Source organism: Balaenoptera physalus (genome assembly GCF_965194825.1).
Source record: "Balaenoptera physalus genome assembly, chromosome: 3".
NCBI lineage: Eukaryota > Metazoa > Chordata > Mammalia > Artiodactyla > Balaenopteridae > Balaenoptera > Balaenoptera physalus.
The window spans coordinates 121,670,380-121,697,293 of record NC_138890.1 but is presented as its reverse complement, the minus strand read 5'-3'; the positions used below and the strand labels follow the sequence as shown (position 1 = coordinate 121,697,293).

The window sequence follows — 26,914 nt, the reverse complement described above, 5'->3', positions numbered from 1 at the left end:
AATTTTGCATACAGTTTTTAAAGATTTCACTCCATTTATAGTTATTACAAAATATTGTAATATTCCCTGTGTTGTACAATACATCCTTGTAGCCTTTCTTGCTCCCAGTAGTTTGTATGTCCACTCCCCAGCCTCTATGTTGCCTCTCTTCCCCCTCTCTGCACTGGTAACCACTATTTTGTTCTCTATGTCTATGAGTCTGCTTCTTTTTTGGTTATATTCACTAGTTTGTTGTATTTTTTAGATTCCACATATGTGATAATGTACAGTGTGTGTCTTTCTCTGTCTGACTTATTTCACTTAACATAATGCCCTCCAAGTCCAACCATGTTGCTGCAAATGGCAAAATTTTGTTCTTTTTTATGGCTGAGTAGTATTCCATTGTGTGTGTGTGAGTGTGTGTGTATACCACATCTTCTTTACCCATTCATCTGCTGATGGACACTCAGGTTGCTTCCGTATCTTGGCAATTATGAATAATGCTGCTGCGAACATTGGGGTGCGTGTATCTTCTCGAATTAGTGTTTTTATTTTTTTTGAATATATACCCAGGAGTGGAATTGCTGGGTCATATGGTAGTTCTTTTTTTAGTTTTTTTGAGAAACCTCCATACTGTTTACCACAGTGGCTGCACCAATTCACATTCCCATCAAGTGTATGAGGGTTTCCTTTTCTCTACATCCTTGTCAACATTTGTTATTTGTGTTCTTTTTGAAAATAGCCATTCTGACAGGTGCAATGATATCTCATTGTGGTTTTGACTTGTATTTCCCTGATGACTAGCGATGTTGAGCATCTTCTCATGTGCCTGTTGGCCACCTGCATGTCTTCCTTGGAAAAATGTCTATTTTTCTACCTATTTTTTAATCAGGTTGTTTGATTTTTTTGATGTTGAGTTGTTTGAGCTGTTTATATATGTTGGCTGTTAATCCATTATTGGTCATATCATTTGCAAGTACTTTCTCCCATTCAGTAAGTTGTCTTTTCATTTTGTCAGTGGTTTCTTTTGCTGTGTAAAAGCTTTTAAGTTTAAGTAAGTTCTCCCTTTCTTTAAATATCAGTTATTACTTTGAATCATATAATTACTGTCTTGTTTCATATTTTTTGTTTTAATTATTTAGTAGTTGCTCTTGGGTCTACAATGTGCCTCTTATCACATTTTGCTTCAAATAATATTGTACAACTTCCTGAATAATATAAGAACAGTACTAGAGTTTGCTTCCATTTTCTCCTGCCATCTTTTGTGTTATTATTGTCATATCTTTTAATTTTACTTCTGTTATAAAACCTACAATACACTGTTATTCCTTTTTGCTTTAAATTTTAAATTATCTTTTATAGAAATATAAAAAAAAACAACAAAAAGTTGTTTACTCACTTATTTACCTCTGATGCTCTTCATTCCTTTGAAGAGTTTCCTGAATTTCCATCTGGAATAATTTTCATTCAGCCATAGGAACTTCTTTTTACACTTGTTTGTAGTGTAGGTCTGCTAGCAACAAGTTCTTTCAGCTTTCATTTTTCCAAAAATGTCTTTATTTAAACTTCTTTTTCTTGGAGGGGGGGGGAATAACAGTTGGTTAAATATATACATCCATAGAATCAAACATATGTAACTGTTTAATGCAGAAATGCATTTAAAGACATTTGCTGTGTGTTAAGTGGAAAATAGCAGTTTATGGAGATGAATATACAGTGTAATGTCATTTTATATAAAATTATGTATGTATATTTAATCACAGAATAACCCTGGAACAATATACATGGGACTGTAAACAGTGGTATTTCAGTGAAGTGTCCTCTTGCATCTTGGAATTTTCTAAAGTTTCTAAAATGAACCTGCCTCACTTTCATCATTAGAAAGTAAAGTTTATTTGTTTAACCTATTTGGTTTTGCCTTCAAATCTTTTCATACTATTAAAATGCATAACTCAATAGAAGTAAATGTCATTTAAACTGTCTCCTAATAATACAAATGTTAATTGGTAGGATTAAATTTGAAGCATGTTCATGGATTCTGGGCTTTGCAGATATGAATGACAGGAAAAAATGAGACATTTTGTAAGAGTACTGGGAAAGCTAAAAGGGCAGTGCATTGACTTCACATACTAATCAAAGTTGAAGAAATCTTTTTAAAGAGATAAAATATTAGATAAAATATTAGGGATACAGTTCTGTTCAATTTTTTTTCTCCCCTCCCCCTCCTGAGGCCTTGTTTCCCCCTCTTTCTCTAATGAACTTCTCTCAGCAGCTAGGTGTAGCTTCTTCCAATCCGCAGAAAAATACTTTTACATAATACATTTATATGCTAGTAGCTAGTACGTGGTGTTATTATAATATATATGTGCTCTTCAAGTTTCCATAAATGATGTCTTACATAAAATTCTACATCGTTTTTTCCCCATTCACATTTTATTTTGACATCTATCCATTTTGATTCCAATAGAAATACAGGCAGCAATGTGGTTAGGGCCACAGGATCTGAAGTCAGCCTGTCTGGGTTGGATTCCAGTCCTACCATCACTAGTGTGTGACCTAGGGCAAATTCCCTATTTTATTTGTGCCTTAATTTCTTTATCTGTGACACGCATGTTCTTGTAGTCTTTACTTTATTGCACTGCTGGAGGAGAAATTGAGTGAAACATGTAAAGCGTGTAGAACAGTGCCTGACACAGAAAGAGCTCAGTAACTGCCGTTTGTTGTCATTGCTGTTATGAAAGATGCCCCTGGCTGTCCATCACTGAGACAAAGATACTGAATTATTTATTTCTATCACTGATACAGATTTCCACAGAATCCCTCTTGTGTTCTCAAGCAAGCATTACCAACATTGCTGCATGGGGGGTGGATTTGAAATCATTAGCCATAGAACAGAAATTTGTCCAGTTATTCCATGGTAAGCACTTGATAAATGTACAGTCTTGTAAACATCTAGATCACTTCTTTTAATTCTTGTGTAGTATTCCAGCAGAGCAGTACATTTCCTTCGGGTCGGCATTTAGGTTGTCTCCTTTGTTTCTCTAAACACAGTGCTGCAATATTCATCCACGACCATGGGGGCGTTGTGCACATGGGAGAGAATAGAATTGCTGGGTTGGGACTGAACCCAGGCCTGTTTAATGCCAAAGCCCTCAGTTATGTTTCTCTCACTTACAGGGTCCTAGGTAGAGACAAACAATACATTCTGAGAATGGTGATGACCCACGACCAACGGAAAAATCCCCCAGAGGTGAACATTGTCCTGGAGAGGCAATGTCAGCAGTCATTCAGAGAGGTCTTTGGCCAGGGAGACATTAAAAGTCTCCTCGCTCCATAAATGAATCCACGTTGAACATTTAGCTGAATGTGAACACGTGAGACCAACAGAAAAAAAAAAGATCTACAGGGATATTGTCACACAAACAGTTTTTATTGCTCCAAGAGTCAGGGTTTGTTAGCAAACAAAATTTTAATTTTATTTATTCACTTGATACTTAATTGTAGATATTTGCTATAGACTTGAAAGAGTGGTGATTTGTGGGGACAAGATGTTTTAGACGTTCTTTCTTTTTTTTTTTAACATCTTTATTGGAGTATAATTGCTTTACAATGGTGTGTTAGTTTCTGCTGCATAACAAAGTGAATCAGCTATACATATACATATATCCCCATATCCCCTACCTCTTGCATCTCCCTCCCACCCTCCCTATCCCACCCCTCTAGGTGGTCGCAAAGCACCGAGCTGATCTCCCTGTGTAGACGTTATTTCTTTTTCAGTCTGACATAGTAAGTCTTATTACTGAGCCAAAAACTATTTAGTTGTCTGTATTATCAAGGAGGTCAAGAAATTATTAGATGGTGTGACTAAGAGGTGGAGTATTTCAAAATGTCAAATTAGTGAAGACTGGTAGAAAAGGAGAAAGAAAGGGGCAGAGAGAAGACAAGAAAGAGGACTTCACTGGGGTGGGAACGGGGCAGTAGCAGAACATCCTGGTTTGATGGACGGACGTTCAATACGCGGCAGAGAGGACTGTCCATTCTCTCTTGTAAAGTCCATTTCTAGGGACAGACTCTACAATCTCCCTCAAGCAGACTTTTCTTAGCTTTTAGCAGGCTGAAAAAGAAATCTGAAAATTCAGGTTTAGCCCCACTTCCTCTCCTTCAGGCCTCTGAGGATCGTGATGGCAGCCCTGAAGGTGGGTCTGGAAGCTTATGCTCGCCTCTCCAGGCCCAGGGAGTGGAGGACATGGTGCAGGTGCTGAGCCTTTCCCTCGGTCCTCAGTCCCCTGCTCTGGGCTTCCCCTTCTCTTCCCGAGTCCCTGGCCTTCCTACTCCCCATTTTTCTACCTAATGCATCAAGACACCTGCAGAGGTGCGGGGATGCCCCGCTGGCAGAATTGTGGTCCTTGGTAGTGAGCTCTGCAGCTGGCTCGCCGGGTTTTGTAGTCCCAGCCTGCACCTCCTTTTCCTCTTCTGGGCAAAGATGCAAATGATAGCACTCACTCCATAGGGTTGCTGTGTAATGTGGGTAAGACTCAGCACGGTGTCGAGAAAGGGCTCTGCCATTATGATTCCTCAGGACACAAGAAGAGCACTTCAGTGTGATTGCAGAGGAAGAGGGGAGTAGCCTCAGCCTGTGAAAATTCAGGGCTTTGCTTTCGCTCATGCCTATCCCCAACCCTAACCTTAACCCTGGTCTCTCAAGTAGTTTGAGAGACACTCACAGACGACAGGCCTTAAGTGGACCCCTTACTTCTTTGAGTTGGTGGGGGGCTGGGGCAGCTGGATCCCCCCCACTCCAGGCAGGTCGGTTCTGGTCAGGAGCAGCCTGTGTCTTAAACCTTACAGCCCTTATCCTTTTCTATGTGTGCCTGACATTTGGGAGGTTATCTTGAATGACCTTAGGGTTAGCTAGCTAGTTGAAGTAAAGCAAAGGGTAGAAACTTGCCTCAAAGATGAAGTTAAAGACAGAAAAAGCAAACTGCGCTTTTTAATAAAGCAGTTTAAGGAAAAAACAGCTTACAGGCATTTTCTTCTGTGTGCGTGACCCAGCTGTGATGAGGTCTAACCATTTTTCTCATTTCTTCCCTTTTTCTCTCACCTGCTTTGTAGACAATGTATGTTATCCGGAATTATCCTGTCACCATTGTGATAAGGATCATGATTTCAATGAGTAACAATAGACAACAAAATAATAACAATATCCACAGATATGTTTCCCACAAAATTCTTTGGTTTCCGTTGCTATTATTTTGGGTTAAAATAAGTCATTTAGAAAAAGGAAGAGAGGAACAATTAGTCTATGGTACACTAAAAAGAAATACTGTAAAACATGAATTCCCAGCTTATAGCAAACTTACTTTACAGAATTTTAAACTAAAAACAGTCAATTAAATAGATAATCTTTTTAATGACAACCAATATGACTTATGAAAGAGCCTGGGGATACAGAATCTATGGAGGATAGAAAATAAATAGATCAAAGAATGGCAGATAAATTATACTTTATGAGAGTTAGGTCTGTTTATCTCCTCTTGATGAATAGCTTTTAACATATTTTCAAGGTTTTATAGGAAAACATAGCTGAAATCCCTTCTCATCCTATTTTTTCAGAAAGGCAGTGTAGTGAGTAGAAAGGATGTGGGCTTTGCATCAGATCTGCTTCAAATCCTGGCTCCACTACTCATCCGGCTGCGTGATGGTGGACACATTACATATTCTACCTGAGTGTCCTATTTCCCACCAATCTTTCAGGCTATTGTATGTTATACACACACACACACACACACAACTAATTAAGTATGTTTCCCCAAGATTCACCTTCATGTGGGTTTTAGCTGAGCATCCACTGATGGCATGATTATCCAATGAACACATTACACACCATTTCTGTTGAGTTATAAATGGTGACACTAGCAAATTACAGTTAGGAATGCTGATAAGTGTTGTAAGCATTTCTAAGTCTTTATGTACTTAATCTTAAAAAAAATTAGAATCTCTATAGTATGTAACATTAAGCACTTATTGTTTATTGTGATCTCAACTCAGTGTGTAAAAGTGTTTCTATGCAATGTATGTGATTCTGACTCTGTCACAGGCTGAACTCGTCTGAATCTGCTATTCCTTTTTTATTTTTACAATTATTAGTTTTATGTAGTTATCATTTGCTCTCTCAAGAGTTTAGCCATTGGGCTCATTTGTAGCAGCAAAGAGTAGAGGCCATAAGCTTGGACTCTGAAATCAGACTGCTAGGGTTCGAATCTCAACTCTGCTACCTACTTGCTGTGTGACCTTGGGCAAATTACTTACTCTCTCTGGGCCTCAGTTTCCTCATCTGCAAAAAAATGGGATAATATATAGTGTTGTTAAGAAGAATTAAATGAATTAATCTTTATAGGGCCTGCCCTATTCTAAACTGTAATTGCTATAAAGTCTGAAAGAATGGGGCTTCTCTGGTGGCGCAGTGGTTGAGAGTCTGCCTGCCAATGCAGGGGACAAGGGTTTGAGCCCTGGTCTGGGAGGATCCCGCGTGCTGCAGAGCGGCTGGGCCCGTGAGCCACTGTTGCTGAGCCTGCGCGTCTGGAGCCTGTGCTCCGCAACAAGAGAGGCCGCGACAGTGAGAGGCCCGCGCACCGCGATGAAGAGTGGCCCCTGCTTGCCGCAACTGGAGAGGGCCCTCGCACAGAAACGAAGACCCAACACAGCCATAAATAAATAAATAAACAAATACTTAAAAAAAAAAAAGCAACAACAAAACAAAAGGCAAAAACAAAACAAAAAAGCCCTCGTTTGCTGAAGGCAGTCAGAATTGATTTCTGTTTCTAAAAAAAAAAAAAAAAGTCTGAAAGAATGAAATTATTAACTTTACAAATGATTTGAAATGGATAAATAAAATACTTTAATAGTAAATTCATACTATTAAGATACTATTAATAACTATTAAATTAATAACTTAAAATATTAGTGCAGTGTACGTTATTCATGATACAGCTGTTTAAGAGAAATATCTATGTAATTCATCTGACACATAGTAGATATTCAGTAAACAGTAGCCATTTATTACTATTATTATATAATTCTATGATAATAATTCTATACTACTAATAATTATCTATCAGGAAAGGAATATATGCTGGATTGTATTTAAACGGCACCCACTAGATTCAGCTCTGTCTTAGAGCTTTGAAAGAGCAGCTTATTGAAAGCACATTGTTTTCAGGTTCAGCAGAAATGTGGTGACTCACGCTGAGCACTGTTACTGTTTGAAAGCCATGTCATCAGTATCCTGTGTGGTGTGGGAGCTGGATGTGGGTGACTGGGGGCTGTGTGAGTAGGTGGCAGGAGAGGGTCTCAAGGCTTTTGCCCTCCGGCCCTTTGTTCTCCTCACTGCTCCCGCAGGTCCAGTTTCCTCGCAGCAGCCTTGAGAGCTGTCTGCCTAAGGCGGCTGGTGATGAGGCCACCTAGATGGGGACAGGAAGTGGACACTGTGGCAGTGGATGGTGGATTTTTTTTTTTTAACAGTGATAATGTTTGTAATTTCAAAGCTATTTTTTTTAAAAAAATTTATTTATTTATTTATTTATTTTTGGCTGTGTTGGGTCTTCGTTTCTGTGCGAGGGCTTTCTCTAGTTGCGGCAAGTGGGGGCCACTCTTCATCGCGGTGCACGGGCCTCTCACTATTGTGGCCTCTCTTGTTGCAGAGCACAGGCACCAGACGCGCAGGCTCAGTAACTGTGGCTCACGGGCCTAGTTGCTCCGCAGCATGTGGGATCTTCCCAGACCAGGGCTCGAACCCGTGTCCCCTGCATTGGCAGGCAGATTCTCAACCACTGTGCCACCAGGGAAGCCCTGGATGGTGGATTTTAAGCTGGTTACCTCCCCTGGCTTTCTCGCTGACCTTTGAGTTCAAAAGCACAGAGATGGTGGCAGGAAGAACTGATGGAGCTATGCGGCAAAGGGCTCAGACTCACCACTCACAAGCTGTGTGACTACTTAACCTCTCTGAGCCTGAGTTTCCTCATGTGGAAATGGGAGAATAATTCCTGATCCTCAGTTTAAATGAGAAATGCCTGTCAGGTGCTTTGCTCAGTGCCTGGCCCAGAGTAAGGGCTCCATTAGCATACACGGCGGGGTCCTGATGTCAAAATCTATTGAGTGTAACCCCTAAGATACTAATGCATCTTGTCTTCAGAGCTGGTCTTCAGTAAGCTCTATGCTATCCTAAAAATTAATTAGGTTGTTATGCCCCCCTCCTCTTCACTACAAAATTGTAAAAGGTTTTTTCCATTTGTCTAATGCAATGTATTTTAGAACTAAAATTTTCCCAGTAGATGCAGCTATAAAGGAATAAGCTGTCTGACGACAAGACCCAGGCTTAGTTCAGGGAAATGGCCCTTGAGACGCAATCAGTGGGTATTACCAACAGCCATTTCAGCTTGATCTGTCTGATCCCTAGGAAAAGAGATCCTAGCCATTTCTTTCTGGAGGCATCAAGTCGGTATTTTCCCGTTCTTATGATGAAGTTCATGCTGTGTGGCATTGGAAGTCCAGTGCCAGCTCGTGTGTGATGTCACCCAGTGCCCACAGTCACTGACTGGCACCGTCCCAAACTCTGGTCATGCCGGATGTCCTGGGCAGCAGGGGCAAGGCCTTCCCTGAGGCTGACCTGTGGTGGGGTTCAGCAGGAGCCCCAGAGAAAAGACCCAGCATAGACTCCCTTTGGGAAGAAAGTTGGGAGTGAGGGGCCAGGAGTTTAAGGTCTCAGAATAAAGCCAGAATTGTACCAGTTGTGCAGTTTGTGTCTCCCTCTGTAGACACCTAGCCATGCTTCTCTGGGTGTGTGTGTGTGTGTGTGTGTGAGTGTGTGTGAGTGTGTGCGTGCGTGAGTGACAGTGCCTGTAAGGGAGGTGTGATGAAGAGGGAGGGGGAGGCACAGGCTTCTATTTCCATCCAGTCTGCTTTCCAAAGGCTTTCCTGGGGGCGGGGGTGGGGAGGGGGAAGGAAGCCAGGAACACAGCTGCAAAGGGGCCCTGAGACATTGCTGGACGTGCCAGGTGTGTGGGAGCATTCGCACCAGTTTGGCCGTGGGCAGGTGAAGGATGGCTGACTGCAGATAGCACGAGCTCCACATGGCAGGGGAGTGGGTGGCGGGGGCTGCCCAGAAGGCTGACCTTCCACTTGTTTCCTCATTCAGAACTGTTCATTCCGGGGCTTCCCTGGTGGCTCAGTGGTTAAGAATCCACCTGCCAATGCAGGGGACACGGGTTCGAGCCCTGGTCCGGGAAGATCCCACATGCCGCGGAGCAACTAAGCCCGTGCATCGCAACTACTGAGCCTGCGCTCTAGAGCTTGCGAACCACAACTACTGAAGCCTGCGTGCCTAGAGCCCGCGCACTGCAAGGAAGAGTAGCCCCTGCTCACCACAACTAGAGAAAGCCCGTGTGCAACAAGGAAGACCCAACACAGCCAAAAATAAACGAATAAATAAATAAAAAATTTATAAAAAAAAAAAAGAACTGTTCATTCCTGAGACGCTCTGTGCCTGGTGCTGTTCCACTCAGACCAGAAGCTCGTCCTCACTGAGTTTGCAATCTATGGAGGAAAATAAACCTTTGGCAAGGAAACAAATTAATCCATTTCAGATAGTGATAAGTGTTCTGAAGGAAATGGAGTTCTGTAATTAAGAATAACAAAGGACAGGTATTTTAAGTGGCTGTCGAGGTGACATTAGAGCAAAAGACCTGGAGGATGAGAAGAAGCCACTCAGGAGTAGGTGAGGGTCAAGGCGAGTGGCCTGAAATGAGGTGAGTGGAGGCCTACAGCCTAGTAGATGCTCAAAGAACCAGTGAATGTGGGTGGAGAGGGCAGCAAGGACCAGCTCACTCTGCATCTTGTAGGCCATGAAAAGAGTTAGGAATTCAAAGTGCGAAGTAAGCCTTCAAGGGATCTAAGCAGGGGAAGAACAAGACTCAGTTTATGTTTAAAAAAGATCACTATGTCTGCTATGATGGAGCATGGGATTTGAAGGAGCTAGAAGCACAGCTTTCGAGCTCCAGTTTGGAACGTTCTGTGCTTTTCTCTTTTATAGCTCATCTCACACTGTACTGGAATTGTTTGATGTCCCCTCATCCCACCTCCAGTAGCTTACCCATGGTTTAAGGGCCATTAAATGTTTATAATTCTCCACCATCAGCCCTGAATGCATACGGGCTCAACAATTGTTTGCTTAATAAATAAACTACAATGAATATTCCAAGAAGGGGGTGCAGGTCTTTAGGTTTGGAGTGTAAGTATACTGTCTCCAAGAATGTCTGCTTTGAAGGAAATTGTTAGGGAGGAAAATCTTTTCCTCCAGCCGCTTAGATTCAGTGACTGGGGACCTGCAAATTTGACTGACATTAGATAGATTAACAGGCTTAAAAACACAGAATTTTTATTAATATTTACATGCATGGGACTTCACAGAAAAGAAGTGAAACTCAAAGAAGCAGTTAGACTTGGGAGCTTATATACGCTTCTTAACAAAGGAAAGAGAGTTTGAGCTTCAAGGGACAATAAATTGTAAGGAAGTGACTAGGAAATACATGGGGGAAACTAATGGAAGAGGAGGGCTATTTTAGTAAGCTTTGTTTCTGCAAAACTCATTGCTGTCTCTCTATCTTCGGTGATAAGGGTCACTCTCCTCTTCTGGTACAGGAGAGGGGGATACCTTCACAAAGAAAATATTATTTTCTGCTTATAGGCAGATAAGGGGAGGGCAGAGAACTCTTTCTGTGTTTATTGATTCTCAATTGCCTTCAGCTCAAATTCTTATCAAAATAATCCTTATGCTAAAGTGGCATATTGTAGGGTAGCATACCCTGACCTCCTTCCAGATCTATTTGCACACGAAAGCTCTTAATTTTAAATAATCACTTACAGCTAATTCAAAAAGATATATGCAGTGTTCATAGCAGCATTATTTACGATAGTCAAGATGTGGGAACAACCTAAGTGCCCATCAATGGATGAATGGATAAAGAAGATGTGGTATATATAGAAAGAATATTACTCAGCCATAAAAAAGGCTGAACTCTTCCATCTTTCACAACATGGGTGGACCTTGCGGGTATTATGCTAAGTGAAATAAGTCAGACAAAGAATGACAAATACTGTAAGATTTCACTCATGTGTGGAATATAAAGAAAATAAACAAACAAAATAAATGAATAAGCCAAATCAAACAAAAACAAACATGTAGATATGGAGAACAGAGTAGTGGTTACCAGAGGGGAAAAGTTGGAAGGTGGGGAAGGCAAAATAGGGAAAGGGTTTCAACTGTATGGTGATGGATGGAAACTAAATTTTTGGTGGTGAACATGCTGTAGTGTATACAGAAATAGAAATATAACATTGTACACATGAAACTTATAAAATGTTGCAAAGCAATGTCACCTTCATAAAAATAAATTAACAAAAAATCAGTTATATTAGTTAATAGTCATACCCACTCCACTTCTGGGCCAGGGAATCTGAATCAGAGGTGGATATCTTGGTAAAGAGATACAGAGCAGAGAAGTATTCATAAAAAGCTGCCTAACCACTGATGGGATGTCATCTCCTCAAGAAAACTTGTTCTCTAATGTGGGAGCTCAGGTAAAGGACTCTGTATTGTTCAGCTTGGCCTCCTCAAGGCCTTAGTAGCGTGGTTGGAGATAGAAGTCACTACATGTTTGTAAATTAAACTGTACGTAAACAGATTTCGTGGAAGGTTGTGAACCATGAATGTAGCTGCTTTGCAGAATGCAAAGCCCACCAAGATGGAAAATGTAATTTCAGAACTGGCTGTGGGTGCTGGAGGCAAGATAGGGCTTTGCAGAAAGAGGCTGGGAGAAGGTGCCCTGGGTGACGTTTTTCGTCTCCTGGGTGATGTTTCTGTATCTGAAGAGGATGAAAAGGTAAACAGCACACAGTCTCATCCCTAAGGTTAATTCTGTTGGGAGACTGTATGCAGACTGCTAAAGTGTGGCATTTTCACATCCTGGTGAACTGATTGGCAGGTGCTATAGTAGATATAGTAATACGTGATGTACCTGAGGTATGTGGGAAGGAAGGCAGAATTCAGAGGGCAACAGGAATCACTAGAGGCTTGGGAAAATGCTGGAAAGAGAAAAGAGCTGTGAAGGGAGGGGACATTTGTTACCTGTGTTCCCTATGTGGAAGGAACATGTATTTGCCAGCTGTTGCAGATAAACAAAAGGAATTTAGAATTAAATTGGGTGTTTGGAAGAGCTCTCCAACTGTAAGTGTTCTGAGATGCTTTAATTCGATTACAAAGGGATGCAAATCGTTGCCTTTTCTGATTGGGAGTTTATGGAGTGCCTTCTATGTGCCAGGCACTGTGCTGAGTGCTCTATGTTCATTTTATGTCATCATTACAGCTCTATGGGGGAGGTATTTTTACGCCCATTTTATGGATGTGAAGTCTGGTAGATGGCTTGGTTTGTCTAGTGCCGTACAGTGGGTAAGTGTCTGGCTTCAGTGCCTGTGCTTTTTCCTATACATCACACTCTCTTATTGGTGGTCCTAACAAAAAGGCTCAACAGTGATCTTTTGGGGGTTCAGTTATTCCCCGTCTTATTTTTGTTGAGTTTCTTCTGAAGTCCTGGACCCAGTGGCACGTCCTTGTCTAAGGCCTGGGCTTAGGGTTACCGTAAGGGCTAGCCTCGGGCTCAGAGGTACCCCTCTTGGTTATGGGGATATTCCTGTGCTATCTCTGTAACCACAGTCTTATTAAATGCCAACTAAAGATACAAGGGTATAAATGAGAATCCACCTCTCTTCCCCATATTGATGGGGGCCAGTGTTTACCAGGTCATGCAATCAAGCTCTGTAGACCTGCTCTCTCTTTCCTTAGTTTTGTTAGTTTATCCTGGAAAGAAAGCGATAACCAGATCATCTGAGGACCCACTGTAGGAACTGCTGTGAAGGGGAACCAAGGCTATTGCCTTGTGTACCTTAAAAGGGTTTCATGTTAAATCAGTTGTCAACATTTTAAAATCAGGAAGTTTCATGTAAAAATCCAAATTTCCATCTATTGAAAAACCAGAAGTTCTACCACTCTCTATTGCCTTGTATATGGCCCTCTTCATGCCTTACCTTACTGGCCCTCTTAAATATCTGAGTTTGCAGCCCCAAGGCTAGAACAAAGCTAATTGACCCAAAGACTAGTTCAGTGTAGGCACCAAGAAGGCCATCTGATCATTGAAAGAATGAGATACGTCTGGCTTCCACCTGGGGAGTATTTATTTATTTATTTATTTAAACTGAAGTATAGTTGATTTAGAGTGTTGTGTTCATTACTGCTGTACAGCAAACTGATTCAATTATACATGTATATATATATCTACTTTTAAAATATTCTTTTCTATTATGGTTTTTCATAAGATATTGAATATAGTTCTCTGTGCTATACAGTAGGACTTTGTTGTTTACTCATTCTGTATATACAGATGCCCAATAGGTACACGAAAAGATGTTCAACATCGCTAATTACTAGAGAAATGTAAATCAAAACTACAATGAGGTACCCACCTCACACCAGTGAGAATAGCCATCATTAAAACGTCCACAAAAAACCCCCAAATCTCTTACTTCAATAAATGTCTTGCAAAAAAAAAATTGGAAACACAAGTTTGCAAACTAAAAAAAAAAAAAATTCTGCGAATAACAAATGCCGGAGCGGGTGTGGAGAAAAGGGAACCCTCCTACACTGTTGGTGGGAATGTAAGTTGGTGTGGCCACTATGGAAAACAGTATGGAGGTTCCTCAGAAAACTAAAAATCGAATTACCATATGACCCAGCGATCCCATTCCGGGGCGTATATCCAGACAGAACTATAATTCAAAGAGACACATGCACCCCTATCTTCATAGCAGCACTATTCACAACAGCCAAGACATGGAAACAACCTAAGTGTCCATTGGCAGATGAATGGGGAGCTTTTAAATGGCCCTTGCCTGGGCACTACCTCAGGCCGATTGAATGAGAGTCTGAGGCTAGATAGGCATTACTAGAAAAGCTCCCAGGGTGGTTCTAATCTGCAGCCAAGTTAGGAACAATAAGTAGGGCTTGCCCATAAGTAGCACTCCAGCCTCAGGTCTCTATGTCAGAGAAATGGGCTTATGAAGTCTTGCATCAAAGTTGCTGTTTTTACCTGTCTCCCAGCACCTCCGGGGTAGCCCCATTCACCTCATCCTGATTTACTCACGTGTAATTGGGCTCTTTTGACTTTTATGTTTGCACCTCCAGTGCTAAGATTTTATAGAATTCTGGAGAAAGAGAGAAGATGAGAAAGGAACAAAGAGTTATTTCAAAGTCTTCCTTTGAAATGCTCAAATATCAAGACTGTTTTATGGCAAATATTAAGATGCCTAGGAAAGAGGAAACATTTAGAAGCTACTTACTCTTTTATGTTCACCCTTGCTTCAGAAATAAAACATAATGATAAAAAAATACAATAAACTGGACAGGTTTCTTTGAAGTCCTTTTCATCTGCTAAGGAGAAATTTCATTAGCAAACACTGGAGGACATTGGTCTCTGTGGTTATCTGGTGGCTGCTGTGGGCAAAGCTCCAGCTTTTGTCCATTCCAACCCTCACTGCAGGGCTCTGGGCAAAGGCCATGTCCATCAGTGCTGTCTTCATCCAGGGCTAACCTGGCCAAGAGTGCAAATGGCAGAAAATGACATTTGCATCTGGGTACAAAGCATCACAAATGCTTGTCACTGTGGCTCCGCAGGGCCCCCTCCTCATCAGTCAGGCATGTGGGGTTTTGTGTCCTCATAGGCTGAGATCTTTGCTCTTCCAACGGCTAAAAGGCCCTAAGCCCTCTCGTGTACCTGACATTAAGGTCTCTGTCATAACATGGCCAGTCCCAGTTCACATTTCGAAAGTCAAAGCTTGCACTTGGAGACTTAACCTGCCATTTTTGCAGCTTCCAGTGGAAAATGACCTGGTTTTTCAGGGAGCAAGGGGGAATCTTGACCATTAGGCACTATCTTTTACTGTATTTAAAAATTATTTTAGAATTCAAGTTTTACTTTCTCCTTCTCTTTTGCTCCCTCTTTTTTTTTTTAACCCCCTTACAAAAATGATCAAGTTGATAAAATAAAATGGAAGGAAGGTATAAATAAGAAAACACTAGTTTTTCAGAGGATTTGGGTCCAACTTCCTTCCCACTTGTCTGGGGACCTGGATCCAGTTACTTAAATTATCAATTTTATCGCCTACAGAGTTAGGAACACAGTATCTGCTCAAGGTGAATACAAATAAGTCTTTCTTCAAGGTTTAATTACTTATTATATTTTTGGGGGCTTATTTCTGCATGCTAGGAGCCCTTGGAAAGCCCCTTGAGATGTGTTCATGACCCCTTAGATCAGGGGGCCATAGAAGTCTTTGCTGAACTGGCAGTGACTTGACTCTACCCATCTATACTGGGTAGAGTCTATATAGCTATTGAGCTATTCATGGTTTATGAACAAAGTGTATTGGAATCTTGAAAAGATTTGGCCTTGGAGATCTTTGTAGGGCAAAGCGTGCTTCCTGACACCTCACTAGATGATGCAGAAATCCCTGAGCAGTGCTCTTCAACCAGGGGTTTATATCATTCAGGTTATATCAGAATCACTTGGGGCAACTTTTTCCAATGACACTAGCATTCCCTGAAGAACCCTCAGTTTGACCAATCCCTTGCCAAGAACACTTTCCCCTCTTCTCTGCTCAAACATTCCATCCTTCCTTGACCTACCTTTCCAATTACTCCAGCCTAAAGAGCTTGTCTTCCGTGCGCTTCTTATTCACTCATTGTCCAGATGATTTATTTGACAATCAATTAGCAATTGATGGCTAGCTTCTGTTTCAGTTGAATGCAATTTGTCTTGCTATTTAATATTATCTCTGTCTAGTGGAAATAATACAGATCTGAGGTTTAGTTCTGGCTTGACTTCTAACTGTATATCTTAGGCAAGATATTTAGACTTCTTGGGTTTCAGAGCCCAGTTGTTAAATTCTGCAGTTCTCTTCTTACCTCACCAGTCAAGCCTAGGTTCTTGCACAATTCGTGTTAATCAAATTTTTTTTCTTTTTTGACAGAGTCATTGTGGTAGACAGTTTCTAACACGGTTCCCAATGATCCCTGCCTCTTGATAGTCACACCTTTATGTAATCCCCTGCCCTTGAGCGTGGGCAGGACCCAGTGAATAGAATTTGGCAAAAATGATGGGATGTCACTTCTGTGATTAGGATAGGAGGGACTGGGCCTGCTCTTTTGTTGGCATTCTCTTTCAGGCTCTTCTCGCATGCTTGCTCTGATGGAGAGGGCTACCTGGAAAGAATTGAGGGTGGCCTCTAGTCAAGAGTCAGCAAGTAACTGAGGCCTCAGTAAAATAGCCTTTGAGGAAGTGAAACTTACCAACATCCACTGAGTTATCTTGGAGGTAGATCCTACTCTAGTTGAGCCTTGAGATGACGGCAGCCCCAACTTCTTCTGATTGCAGCCTTCTGAGAGACCCTGGGCTGACACCTTGATTGTAGCCCTATAACAAACCCTGAAGGACCTAGCTAAGACACACCTGCATTGCTGAGCCACACCTGCATTCCTGACTCACAGAAATGGTGAGATAATAAACATGGATTGTTTAAGCCACTAAGTTTTGAGGTAATTTGTTATGTAGCAATAGATAACTAATATTATCTATGAGATGTGTTGATGGATATGGTAGTCTGTCTACCTGAACGGGTCAGATTAAGCTAAATTATGCTGCAGTAACAAATAACCCCCCAAGCTCAGTGGCTCATATCTACAAGTTTATTCCTTGATCACACTCTATGTCCACTGAAGTTTGGTTGTAGCTGTACTCAATATTTTCCTGCCTCCAAAACTCTCTATAACCCAGGCTGACAGAGCTGCTCCTTTTTGGAACATTGCCAATCATCATGGACGAGGAAAAAGAGAGCAGGGCCAAGTATGTACTGACTTTTAAATCTTCCCCCATGAAAACAACACATCATACTTCTGCTTAGTATTTCACTGGCCAAAGCAAGTCATGTGGTCACGTATGAGTTGAACAGGACCCAAAGTATAATCCTACCCCAGGGTGGAGCACTAAATAATCGTGAACAGGAACACAACGTATAATATACCATCAGAGAGAGGGGTAGCCACAGACTGCCATGATATACAGAAAAGAGAAGGAATAGCTCACATCCTCAGATGAATGAGAGTAGAGGCCCCAGAGCCTAAGAGAGGAGAGTACTATTAAAGAGCTCTCTTTTCCAGAGAAGGGTGGAAAATTAAGGGAATATGGGGTACTGAAGAAAGCTGAGGAGTTTTTAAGCATGTCCATAATCTTCATTGTCACCTCTCTAACATCCCCCTAAAACAGTCAACTCTTTGGCACGTGCAGCTTTAAGACATGCCCCTCTGTCCCCACTCTTCTAACTGGATTGCCTTCCCTAAAGTCTCTAAGCTTCTTTTGTATAGAAATATAAGAACCTTCCTTGTCTATAATACTGTTCATAAAGTTAAACTGGGTTTTCAAACAACTGTCTTCCAGCAATCATTAATAGGAGAGGAAAATGTTGAAATGTTACCTTGGGCAAGCTTGGCGTTCTCTGGATTGCAGTCTTTTCAAAGTCCACTCTAATCTCCCCTTCCTGAGTTATAAGCGCAGTCCCTGTGGATGTCCTGCAAATGTTGGAGGAGCTTAAGGAATGCTTGCTAGCCCATCCATCTCAGAGGCTGCCAGTCTGGCTTTAGAGAGGCAGTTTGATGGGAAGAACAGAGACCTGAATGTCAATACATCTAGCTTGCAGAACAGGAGAAGTGGGGTCTGACTTAGCTGGTAAGCCAAGCCAATGTGATGAATGTACTGTTAAAACCAGGACCAGATTAAACTTCTGTTGATGTGCAGTGGAGAAATGTCAGGGCCAGAGAGCTTCTAAAAAGTAGAGGAGAAACTTGTTGAAAATCTTTCTTCTTATAAAATATACTTTTGCCCTCAGGCCCTGCCTCTTTGGATCATGCCAGATGGTATTCTGTTTCTCCTGAGGTTATAGTTTATGTCAAAAGAAATAGACTTCACTTTGATGAGTTCCGAAGGAGGCATAGAAGAGTCCCAGAATAGTCGTTTTTAAAGTGACCTTAGATGCCGTCTAAGCCAAACCCCTGTCCAGCACAGAAGTCACTTCTTCATGTCTCCATGATTTGGAGATTGGTGATCAGGGACAGGTTTTAAACTTCCTAAGAATTTTTTTAGGATTGATCCTATTCCAGTTTTCTTTCCATATTGCACCATGGTGAGTGTGAGGGGAAAGCAATGAAGTAGAAGCCTATACGAAGAGCATGGAGACAATATCCTTCTTCCTAGTGACAAAGCAAGTTTTGCATTTGAGAAAAATTTTCCATTTTGCAACTGAAATGCCCTGAGGAAATGTTGAGAGAGGCCATAGTCTGAACCTCAGAAATCCTACCTCTGAAATAGACTACTATGAAACAGTTTTACCCCTTCTGGCACATTTTTTCCCCTCACACAAAGGTGACGATGGTGTTTCTGGATAGTAAATTGGTAGTACTTTTAAGCTGCTTGGATGAAGCTATTCTGCAATAGATTGTGTACTTTATTGGATGGTCATCTTGTTAGTGTCTAAAGGTAATCTTTCATTTCATAGCAACTAATGTTCCCCTCCTCATCTGTGTCAGGTGCCATGCTACATACTGAGAATACATAGGTGACTAGATATATTCTCTGCCCTCAAAGATCTTGTCTAGCAAATGAGATAGACATAGGATAATATGATGTAATGCAGGTTAGGTGTTTTAATAAGTATATGTACAAAGCTCTATGGAAACAAAGGCAAGGCAAACCTGGTGGTGTGATGGAGCAGTGGATGAGGAGGGCTTCAGGTAAGATGCATCTTGAAGCATGAGCTTTTTAGATGTTCAAGGTGAGTTTCATAGGGAAGGACATGGACAGAGGCAGAGGTACAAACATGCAGAGAACATGTGGTAATCATTAATGCATTCTAGGTTCCTGGTAACACTGTGCTTCTTATTTTGTCCCTTTTACCTTGGTGGAGCCATGTGACTAGTTCAAGACACTGAGTTGGAAACAAAAGTGAAATATCACTTCTGGGCCAAAGCTTTTAATAGCTTGTTTAAGACTGTCCAGAGCTCTTTTTTCCCTTTGGAACACAACCAGAAACATCAGACATGGTGAATGTTCTGTCAGTCTGGGTCCTTGACTGACCATGATGATCACAGCACTCCATCAACCCTTGATGTACATGTGACATGAGTAAGAAATATACCTGATTTTTTCAAGTCACTGAGATTTTTGATTGTTACTTAGCATAACCTAGTCTATTTCTCTAATTCAGTGCAAAATTAAGAAATAAGTATGGTGTGCCTGCAAAATAAGATACAAGATATCTGATGGGACTTGTTGGGAATGGAGAAAAATGAGATTGGAAATATGGGCTAGGACCAAATTATGAGAAACTTTGACACCATTGCTGTGAAGTTAACTAGAATCTATAGGCAACGAGCAGCCATTGAAGGATTCAAATTGCTCACTATTAAGTCATAGACTTCATCTCTTGGGGCATCCTAGTCTACTGCTTTAGTGCTAACCCTATACTTCCTGTAAGCTTAGGAGATCTGGATCCAGAAGAGTTAGAGGAGAAGACGGGATAGATGTGGCACAGGGAGTGTGGGCTAGGTGTGGCACTCCGTCTGCTGTGTTCCAGGTGTGCTATGCAAAAGAAACCAGAGAAAGATTGCTTGCTTTGTCCTGGGACAAGTATCTCTTCATCAGTGATTCCTCCTTATATCCTACTTTTCTTAGGCTAGACCTTTCATGTCAAGAAGCTTGATTTTAGTGTTAGTATTTTAAAAATTGAATTATTTGGGTTCATCTATTCTCGTGTTTCCTGTTCATTGGATCCAAAATTGGAACTATTTATTGCTGCTTTGGATGTTCTTTTTCTGCTCTACAGTTCCTTTTTTAGTCATGTTTCCCATTACACGTTGCCACCTCTCAGATTCTCCATGTAGCCTACTCACCAGCAAACCAGATCACTCAGTGTTCCCTGAGATGTCCTTGCCTCTGTGACTTCATTTACATAGCCTGCTTGTACCCGAGTCTCCAGAGTGGGATGTTTGGTATCACTGAAATTCTACCCAACCTCTAGGACCCACTCACATGCCATTTTTTTGTGAAGCTTCCTATCTTTAGAGGGAATTAATCTCTGAATTTTCTGGGCTTCTCCTTCTCTATTAGGACCCTAAGTTCACTGAGTTGTTATATTATGGGTATTGGTGGGCATGACCAGACCCGAAGATCAAGGGCAAGAATTTGTCTTGATTATCTTAGCAGTCCTCCTAGTACTTAGCAGTGTTGTGAACATATTGGCATTCATATTTTTAAAAATCAAAAACCTTGAAATTGAAAGCCTTTTAACTGAAAGCATAAAAAAATTAATGAAAAGCTTTGTCTAATTTCCCCTGCTTTATTCCTTCGGAGGCTGCCTGTAAAGCACATATTCTTCCCTACTACATCTCCAACACCTCCCAATTTAGCACCAACACCAAATGTCCTTCCCTGAAAGATTATTTTCTTTCACATAGTGATAAAGATGTTTAGTCAGAACAGAGTGAACATCAGTTCCTTTGGAAGGAAGGCTCTGGACTGAAAGTCAGTAAACAGAAGATGAATGCCAATGGAAAGTAATCTCTCTTCCAGAGGCAGGGAGGGTGGAGAGCAGACAATGTAGAAATGAAAGTGTGCCACCTGAGAGATTATAAACGTGTACCAAAGGAGACAGAATGATGTTTAACTTGGGGGGAAAGTGCAGCAAGCACAGGTAAAAAGAAACAATCTTAAATACAAATATTTAAGGATTTAAGGGACTTCCCTGGTGGTCCAGTGGTTAAGAATCCGCCTGTCAATGCAGGGGACATGGGTTCGAGCCCTGGTCCGGGAAGATCCCACATGCCGCGGAGCAACTGAACCTGCGCACCACAGCTACTGAGCCTGCGCTCTAGAGCCCGCGAGCCACAACTACTGAGCCTGCGTGCTGCAACTACTGAAGCCCGCACGCCTAGAGCCCATGCTCTGCAACAAGGGAAGCCACCGCAATGAGAAGCCCGCGCACCGCAATGAAGAGTAGCTCCCACTCAACCGCAACTAGACAAAGCCCGCGCACAGCAACAAAGACCCAACACAGCAAATAAATAAATTAATTAATTAAAAAAAAAAGAAGTTAATGAAACTGAGGAAGTTTTACTGTTGAACAAGACTTGGTTGTGGGGGGTAGAGAGGGCGTTAATGGACAACAAAGTAGTCTGACATTTGAGCAATATGACAATTCAAAAGGCTGGTGCTATTGCGGGCCATATAGGAAAAGAAATGATTCAAAATTTGAAAGAAGGAGGGAGAGGGAAGTACTGGAATTTGGAATGTCATTTTGGTGTCTGATTCTCCATGGTCTTCTCACTATTTAACACTTTAGGGCTCCAGAGTTATCATTTAGTAATACTGACCAACCCCTGTATTTTTAGGGCGTTTAGACCAGAACCAGACTCTCTTCTCTTGCCAAGTCACAAATCAATTAATGGGTTAATTAATTAATTTTTTATAGTGAAAATTTTAGAACTCCAAGAGATAGACAACGGTCAGAAGAGGTTTTTCCAATCTTTTTAATTCGGATAGCAGTACATTATAAGTAGATCTTACTGGCACTAGTTTCTCAGCTCTCTGCTGATGAGATTTCTCTTCTTGAGCTATTTCAAAGAGCAGAACGGGAGACCTGCTCTATCTTAGGAGGAGTGATTGAGAGATTTGTCTACAGTAAATCTCCGTAGACACATCCTGGTCACTGCTTCTCTTTTGAGAGGTGACTTGACTCCCATTTCTATATCTGAGATGAGAAGTAGTGATTAAATCCAATTATGACTTTACTTGCTTGGGGGTATCAAAGGTGGGTTTTTTTTTCTTTCTAATGGAGTCATTAGAAAGTAGCAAGAATACATAAATTCTCCTGCCAGGGCATGGTGTACAGACTGCAGAACATCTCATGCTTTTGTGCCCTCCCTTGTTATAACTTACATAAGTTATCTTTGGGAATAAAATGGTCTAAATCTTATTGTACCATATGATCCCTAAAGATAGGTTATCAAGTCATTCTATTCATAGATGAAAAAAGCAGTGCAGCGTGTAAATGACCAAGATACCTGTGGCTTGCTTCACAGGATTGTCCAAGGGTCCCTTTCCCAACCCTTCAACTAAATGTGGTGTCCTCCTTCCATGAAGAGGATAGCACCAACCAAGCATCAGTAGGACCTGAACTTTGAGCTGTTTTTCCAATAAGAGTGGCACAAAGGAAAAGCTATTTTTTGTGTCTTGATAGATAACAGTTTGAGAGAAAGTATTACATTGGGAATATCCCCATCTTTGCAGAAGGATGGGCTAAAATCTTATTTGGGACTGTTTTTCTTCTAAAGCTTAGAATACTTTTATCACTGGAGATGGGTTTTGCAACAAGTGCCAACATGTGTCTGTAAAGTTTGAGTGGCAATATGTGCTGCTACTGAAGTTTTATTGTATAGAATTGCAAGGTATGTGTGAAAGGCAGAGCTACAGGAGGTGCTATATTAATTTTCAAGTTGCATTTATCCCAAAGGAAAATGTTTTGATGCTGTTAATATGTGTGCCAGTTATTAGAAGAGATATTATTTCTTTTTTTCTTTTGAGATATTACTTCTTGAATTGCTTCCCAGTGTGCATTTGAGTAATAATTAAATACTTGATAAATGTAATAACCAGACACATATTATGCATTAACTATCCCAATGACCCAAAGCATCTGCTAAACAATAAATCTGTGGGAGAATAAATTAGTGGATACTTTAGATGGGGTGGTCAAGGACATTTAAACTGAGATTTCAATGACAGGAAATAGTCAATCATTTGGAGATGAAGGAATACCATTCTAGGTAAGGTAAATGTAAAGGCCTCAAAGTGGGAATGAACTTGGCCTGTTAGAGGACCAAAAAGAAGGCTACTGAGGTTGGAGTGGAGAGGGCAGAATGGTAGGACATGAGGTTGGACAGGGGTACAGATCATGTAGTACTTGGTAAGTCAGGATAATGAATTTAGATTCCTTGCTTAGTATGGGAAGTAAGGGGAAGCCATTAGTGTATTTTAAGGGGAAAAGCATTCTGGCTGGGGGTGACTTACGGATTAGAGGAAAGCAAGAGAAGATGACGTGGGAGTTGGGGGTAGGCAAGAAGTAGGTTGGGGCAGCTGTCCAGGACTCAGGTGGTAGTAATGGGGATGGACGAGAGTGGATGGATTCAGGAGCAGCTGAGAAAAAGAGGGTGTGGTGAGAGAAGAAGCCAGGTGGGCAGGCAGGTGGGATAAGCCTCTAGGTCTAAGTAGGAAAACATTGCCTCCCCTACAGGAACTTTCATCTGTGTTCAGGCTGTAGGGACTCCAACCTCTGAAAAAACAGAGTCTTCACAAATCACTGAGGACCTGGCTCACCACTGACTTTTAATCTTCGGAGATATTTCCATAATCAGGAATTTGCATTTTTTTCCACCCCTTTTCTTCTTTCTTTCTAGTTAGGCTTCTTAGATATCAGGGGTGGGCAGTGGGTAGGAGGGGTTCTGAGGATGGTTGAATTTGCCCTGAGGAAAAGCCGAGACACTGCACACACAGCCACTTGTCTGGTCAGCCTCAGAGTTCGAAGGAGAGGCTTGGTGCTCATTGTGCTATGGGCCAGGGGTTTTACATACCTAATCCGTCATTCCATTCTCCTGAAAACACTGTGAGGTACATTTTAAAATTCCAGTTTTACAAAAGAAAAGGGTGAGGCTCAGATATGTTCTTCATGTTGTCCAAAGTCACCCAGCTTGTAAGTGGTAGAGCCAGGCCTGAAACCAGAACCTGGCTCTCTACCCTCTCCACGCCGCCGCCGCTGAACTGGGGTTGGTCTCTTTGCCTTCTTTTCTCATTACCACACAGACTCCACCAAAGAACCCAGCATGAGAAAGGCCATGCTTTCTCTTTCTTTTATGTACTATATTTGCCTCCCCTCCACCACAGAGTACCTCGTAAGGTGCTCAGCAAACACGCCTGCCTGGAGGCAACACCGTCTTCTTGCTGCCACAAATGGGGCTGGGATAAGAAGCACGGCGGTGCTGGGAGTGGATCGTGCCGCCGCTGTGGCTGCTAGGTGATGGGGAAGGACTCTTCTGTCTGTGCCTTGACTCGAAGGCATTTTCCGTTTCCTAGTCCCCTCCCTCTCTCCATCCCTCACCTCTTGCCCCTCGACTTCAGCTCAGGCCCCTGGGGAGCGTCTCTTGCCGCGGGGCTGACAGCACTTGGGGGCGCGGGGTCCCTGTTCTCCGCGCTCTTGCCCATCTGTGCGCAGAGCCTCGTTCCGGGGCGCCTGGAGCCCAGCGGGCATTGACGTCAAGCGGCGGCGAAGCGCTGCCTACAGACGGTTGACCCGGACCCTCCTCCACACCCCCTTCCTTCATCGCCCCCTCCTTCTTCCCTGCGCCCAGGCTCAGGCTCGCTATAAAAGGCGGGAGCGCGGGTTGCCCCCGTAGCGCCGGATTTCAGCACCATGGAGAGCCCCCGCCTGCGGCTGCTGCCCCTCCTGGCTGCCGCCCTGCTGTTGCTGCTACCTCTGCTGGGCACCCTAGCCCAGGAGGACGCCGAGCTCCAGCCGCGAGCCCTGGACATCTACTCCGCCGTGGAGGATGCCTCCCACGAGAAGCAGCTGGTCTGTATCCCCCCCGCCCCAGACTCCCCTGGGCTGCCGCGAGGTTCCTTCCTTTGTGCGCGTCCTTCCTCTCTCCCTGCCTCCCCACCCCCATTCCTAAGTCAGGGCCCGGGGAGGTGGGCACAGATTCCCGGCTCCCGCTGTTACCCACGGGCTCCGGACAGTCTGTAGAGCGAATCCCTGATCCCGGCCCCTCGGAGCAACAGGAGTCTCCGAGGCTCCTGGACCTGCGGTCAGTTCGTGGGACAGCGCTCGCTGAGTTTCCACCCCTTGAACATCCGTCTTTGTGGAGTGCAGGGGAGGGGTGTGTGTGGCTCCGGGGTTCCTTATAACTAGGGCTGGAAGAGAGCACCGGGGCTGGGCGCACAGCCAAGGCGGCAACTTGGGGCTCTGCGGGCGCTGTGTTGCAGATCGAAGCGCTGCAGGAAGTTCTGAAGAAGCTCAAGAGTAAACGTATTCCGATTTATGAGAAGAAGTATGGCCAAGTCCCCATGGTAAGGCTTTGGGGTCACCCCTCCCCATGCTTTTCCAAGAGGAAATACACCACCTGGAGTCTTTTACACAACCTCCTCTCCAGGGTGTGGCTAATAATTCAGATAACGGGTTTGCAGCCTTCTGCGGGCTCCCCTTTGTTTCCACCGTCAGCGCTTGCCCCTTGGTCTCTAAGGTTAAAGAGTAGATCGGCCGTTTTGGAGGATTGAACAGCTTGTACCAGGAATCAGCCCTTGGGTTTCCGTGGAAAGCAGTATTTCCTAAAAATGGGCTTTTTTCACCTCACGAAGAATTCTCTGAGTTGGAAGAGCCCTTAAATCCAGTCAGTGCTTGTTCCCCTAATTTTCTTCCTGCCTTCCGGACCACTGCCAGTTTTTTAAAAATCTAAGTTCTAGGGTCAAAAATCTTGATTCAGGTCTGGTCACCTTCCTTGAAGAACACACACACACACACACACTTTAATCTTTCTTCTTGGGGTGAGGAGGTGAACATAGGGAGCAGGGGTTGTGAGAATATATAGGTCTATTGTTTATCTCTTAGATAAAAAGGTCTTGTTGATTTTTTTTTTCTTTTGGATGAGCAATTAAAGGAGCCAGGAAATGTAACTTCCCCACAAAAGGTAGAAGAAAGTAAGAGGGGTTCAATAATTTAAATTTCTTTCTTTTTATGTTCTCTCACTGAAATTATAAGCACAAGGCTCTCCTCGTTTCAGGCCTGACTATACTTAGACCAATGGCGATGGTGGTAGGGTTCATCTGTCTCTCCCATGAGGCAGACTTTGTGTTGATGGGGAGACGTGGGCATGCTTGTTCAGGATGACGACACGTTGTGTTGTTCGCAGTGTGACGCGGGAGAGCAGTGCGCCGTGCGAAAAGGAGCTAGGATCGGGAAGCTGTGCGACTGTCCCCGAGGAACCTCCTGCAATTCCTTCCTCCTGAAGTGCTTATGAGGCGTCCACCCTTCTCCATAAGTCCCCCTGCCCCCACTTTCCCCAGAGGACCATACCTTCATCCCCGGAGTTTGGCTTTAGCAACAGAGTTTGCATCTCCCTCTGAGGAAAAGGGGGCTCTTTTCCTGCTGTTTCCAAATAAAAGAACACATTAGGTGTTACTGTGTGAAGGGTAATGCCTTGTATGGTGTTGATACGTGTGCAAAGTGTTCTATTCTTATTTTATCTGTCTGACAAGCTTTTCAAAGCTTTTTCAAATAAAAAGCTTTTACTTTTTATTTAAGTAAAGAAGGAGAACTTCACTTTGAAAATTGTATTTTTGTAGGTGGCATGACAGGATGAAAATTAGATCAGGTAAATCTGGTAGATGACATCACCACCTGGAAAATAAATCACCCCAAGCATCACAAATTGAAGCATGTACAAATTATACATAATAAAGCGTTTTTCATAATTGCTCATAGTGCTTTGTTGTTTCTGCATAAGTAATTTCAACAGGAATGGTGGCATTAATCATGCTGTTGTTTTCAAGGAGAAATATTTTTAAAATAGCAGTCTATTGGGAAAACGGCACCACGGCTCCAAGGAGTTTTCATCATTAATTAGGAGTTTGCCATGCAAGCTTTTGTACACAATATTCCTTTGATTGCAGTGGTGTGGTGT

General features: G+C 42.6%; 1 protein-coding gene across 1 annotated transcript in view; it reads left to right on the top strand.

The window, feature by feature from the left end:
* CARTPT (CART prepropeptide) overlaps positions 1 to 26,707 on the top strand; it is a 48,958-nt gene extending 22,251 nt beyond the window's left edge. Inside the window, exons 2-4 of the mRNA XM_082457428.1 lie at positions 24,590 to 24,810; positions 25,221 to 25,304; positions 26,144 to 26,707. Of these exons, the coding sequence (XP_082313554.1) occupies positions 24,652 to 24,810; positions 25,221 to 25,304; positions 26,144 to 26,251 (351 nt within the window). The 5' untranslated portion in view covers positions 24,590 to 24,651 and the 3' untranslated portion in view covers positions 26,252 to 26,707. The remainder of the gene's footprint in view (positions 1 to 24,589; positions 24,811 to 25,220; positions 25,305 to 26,143) is intronic.
* Positions 26,708 to 26,914: the final 207 nt, after the last annotated feature.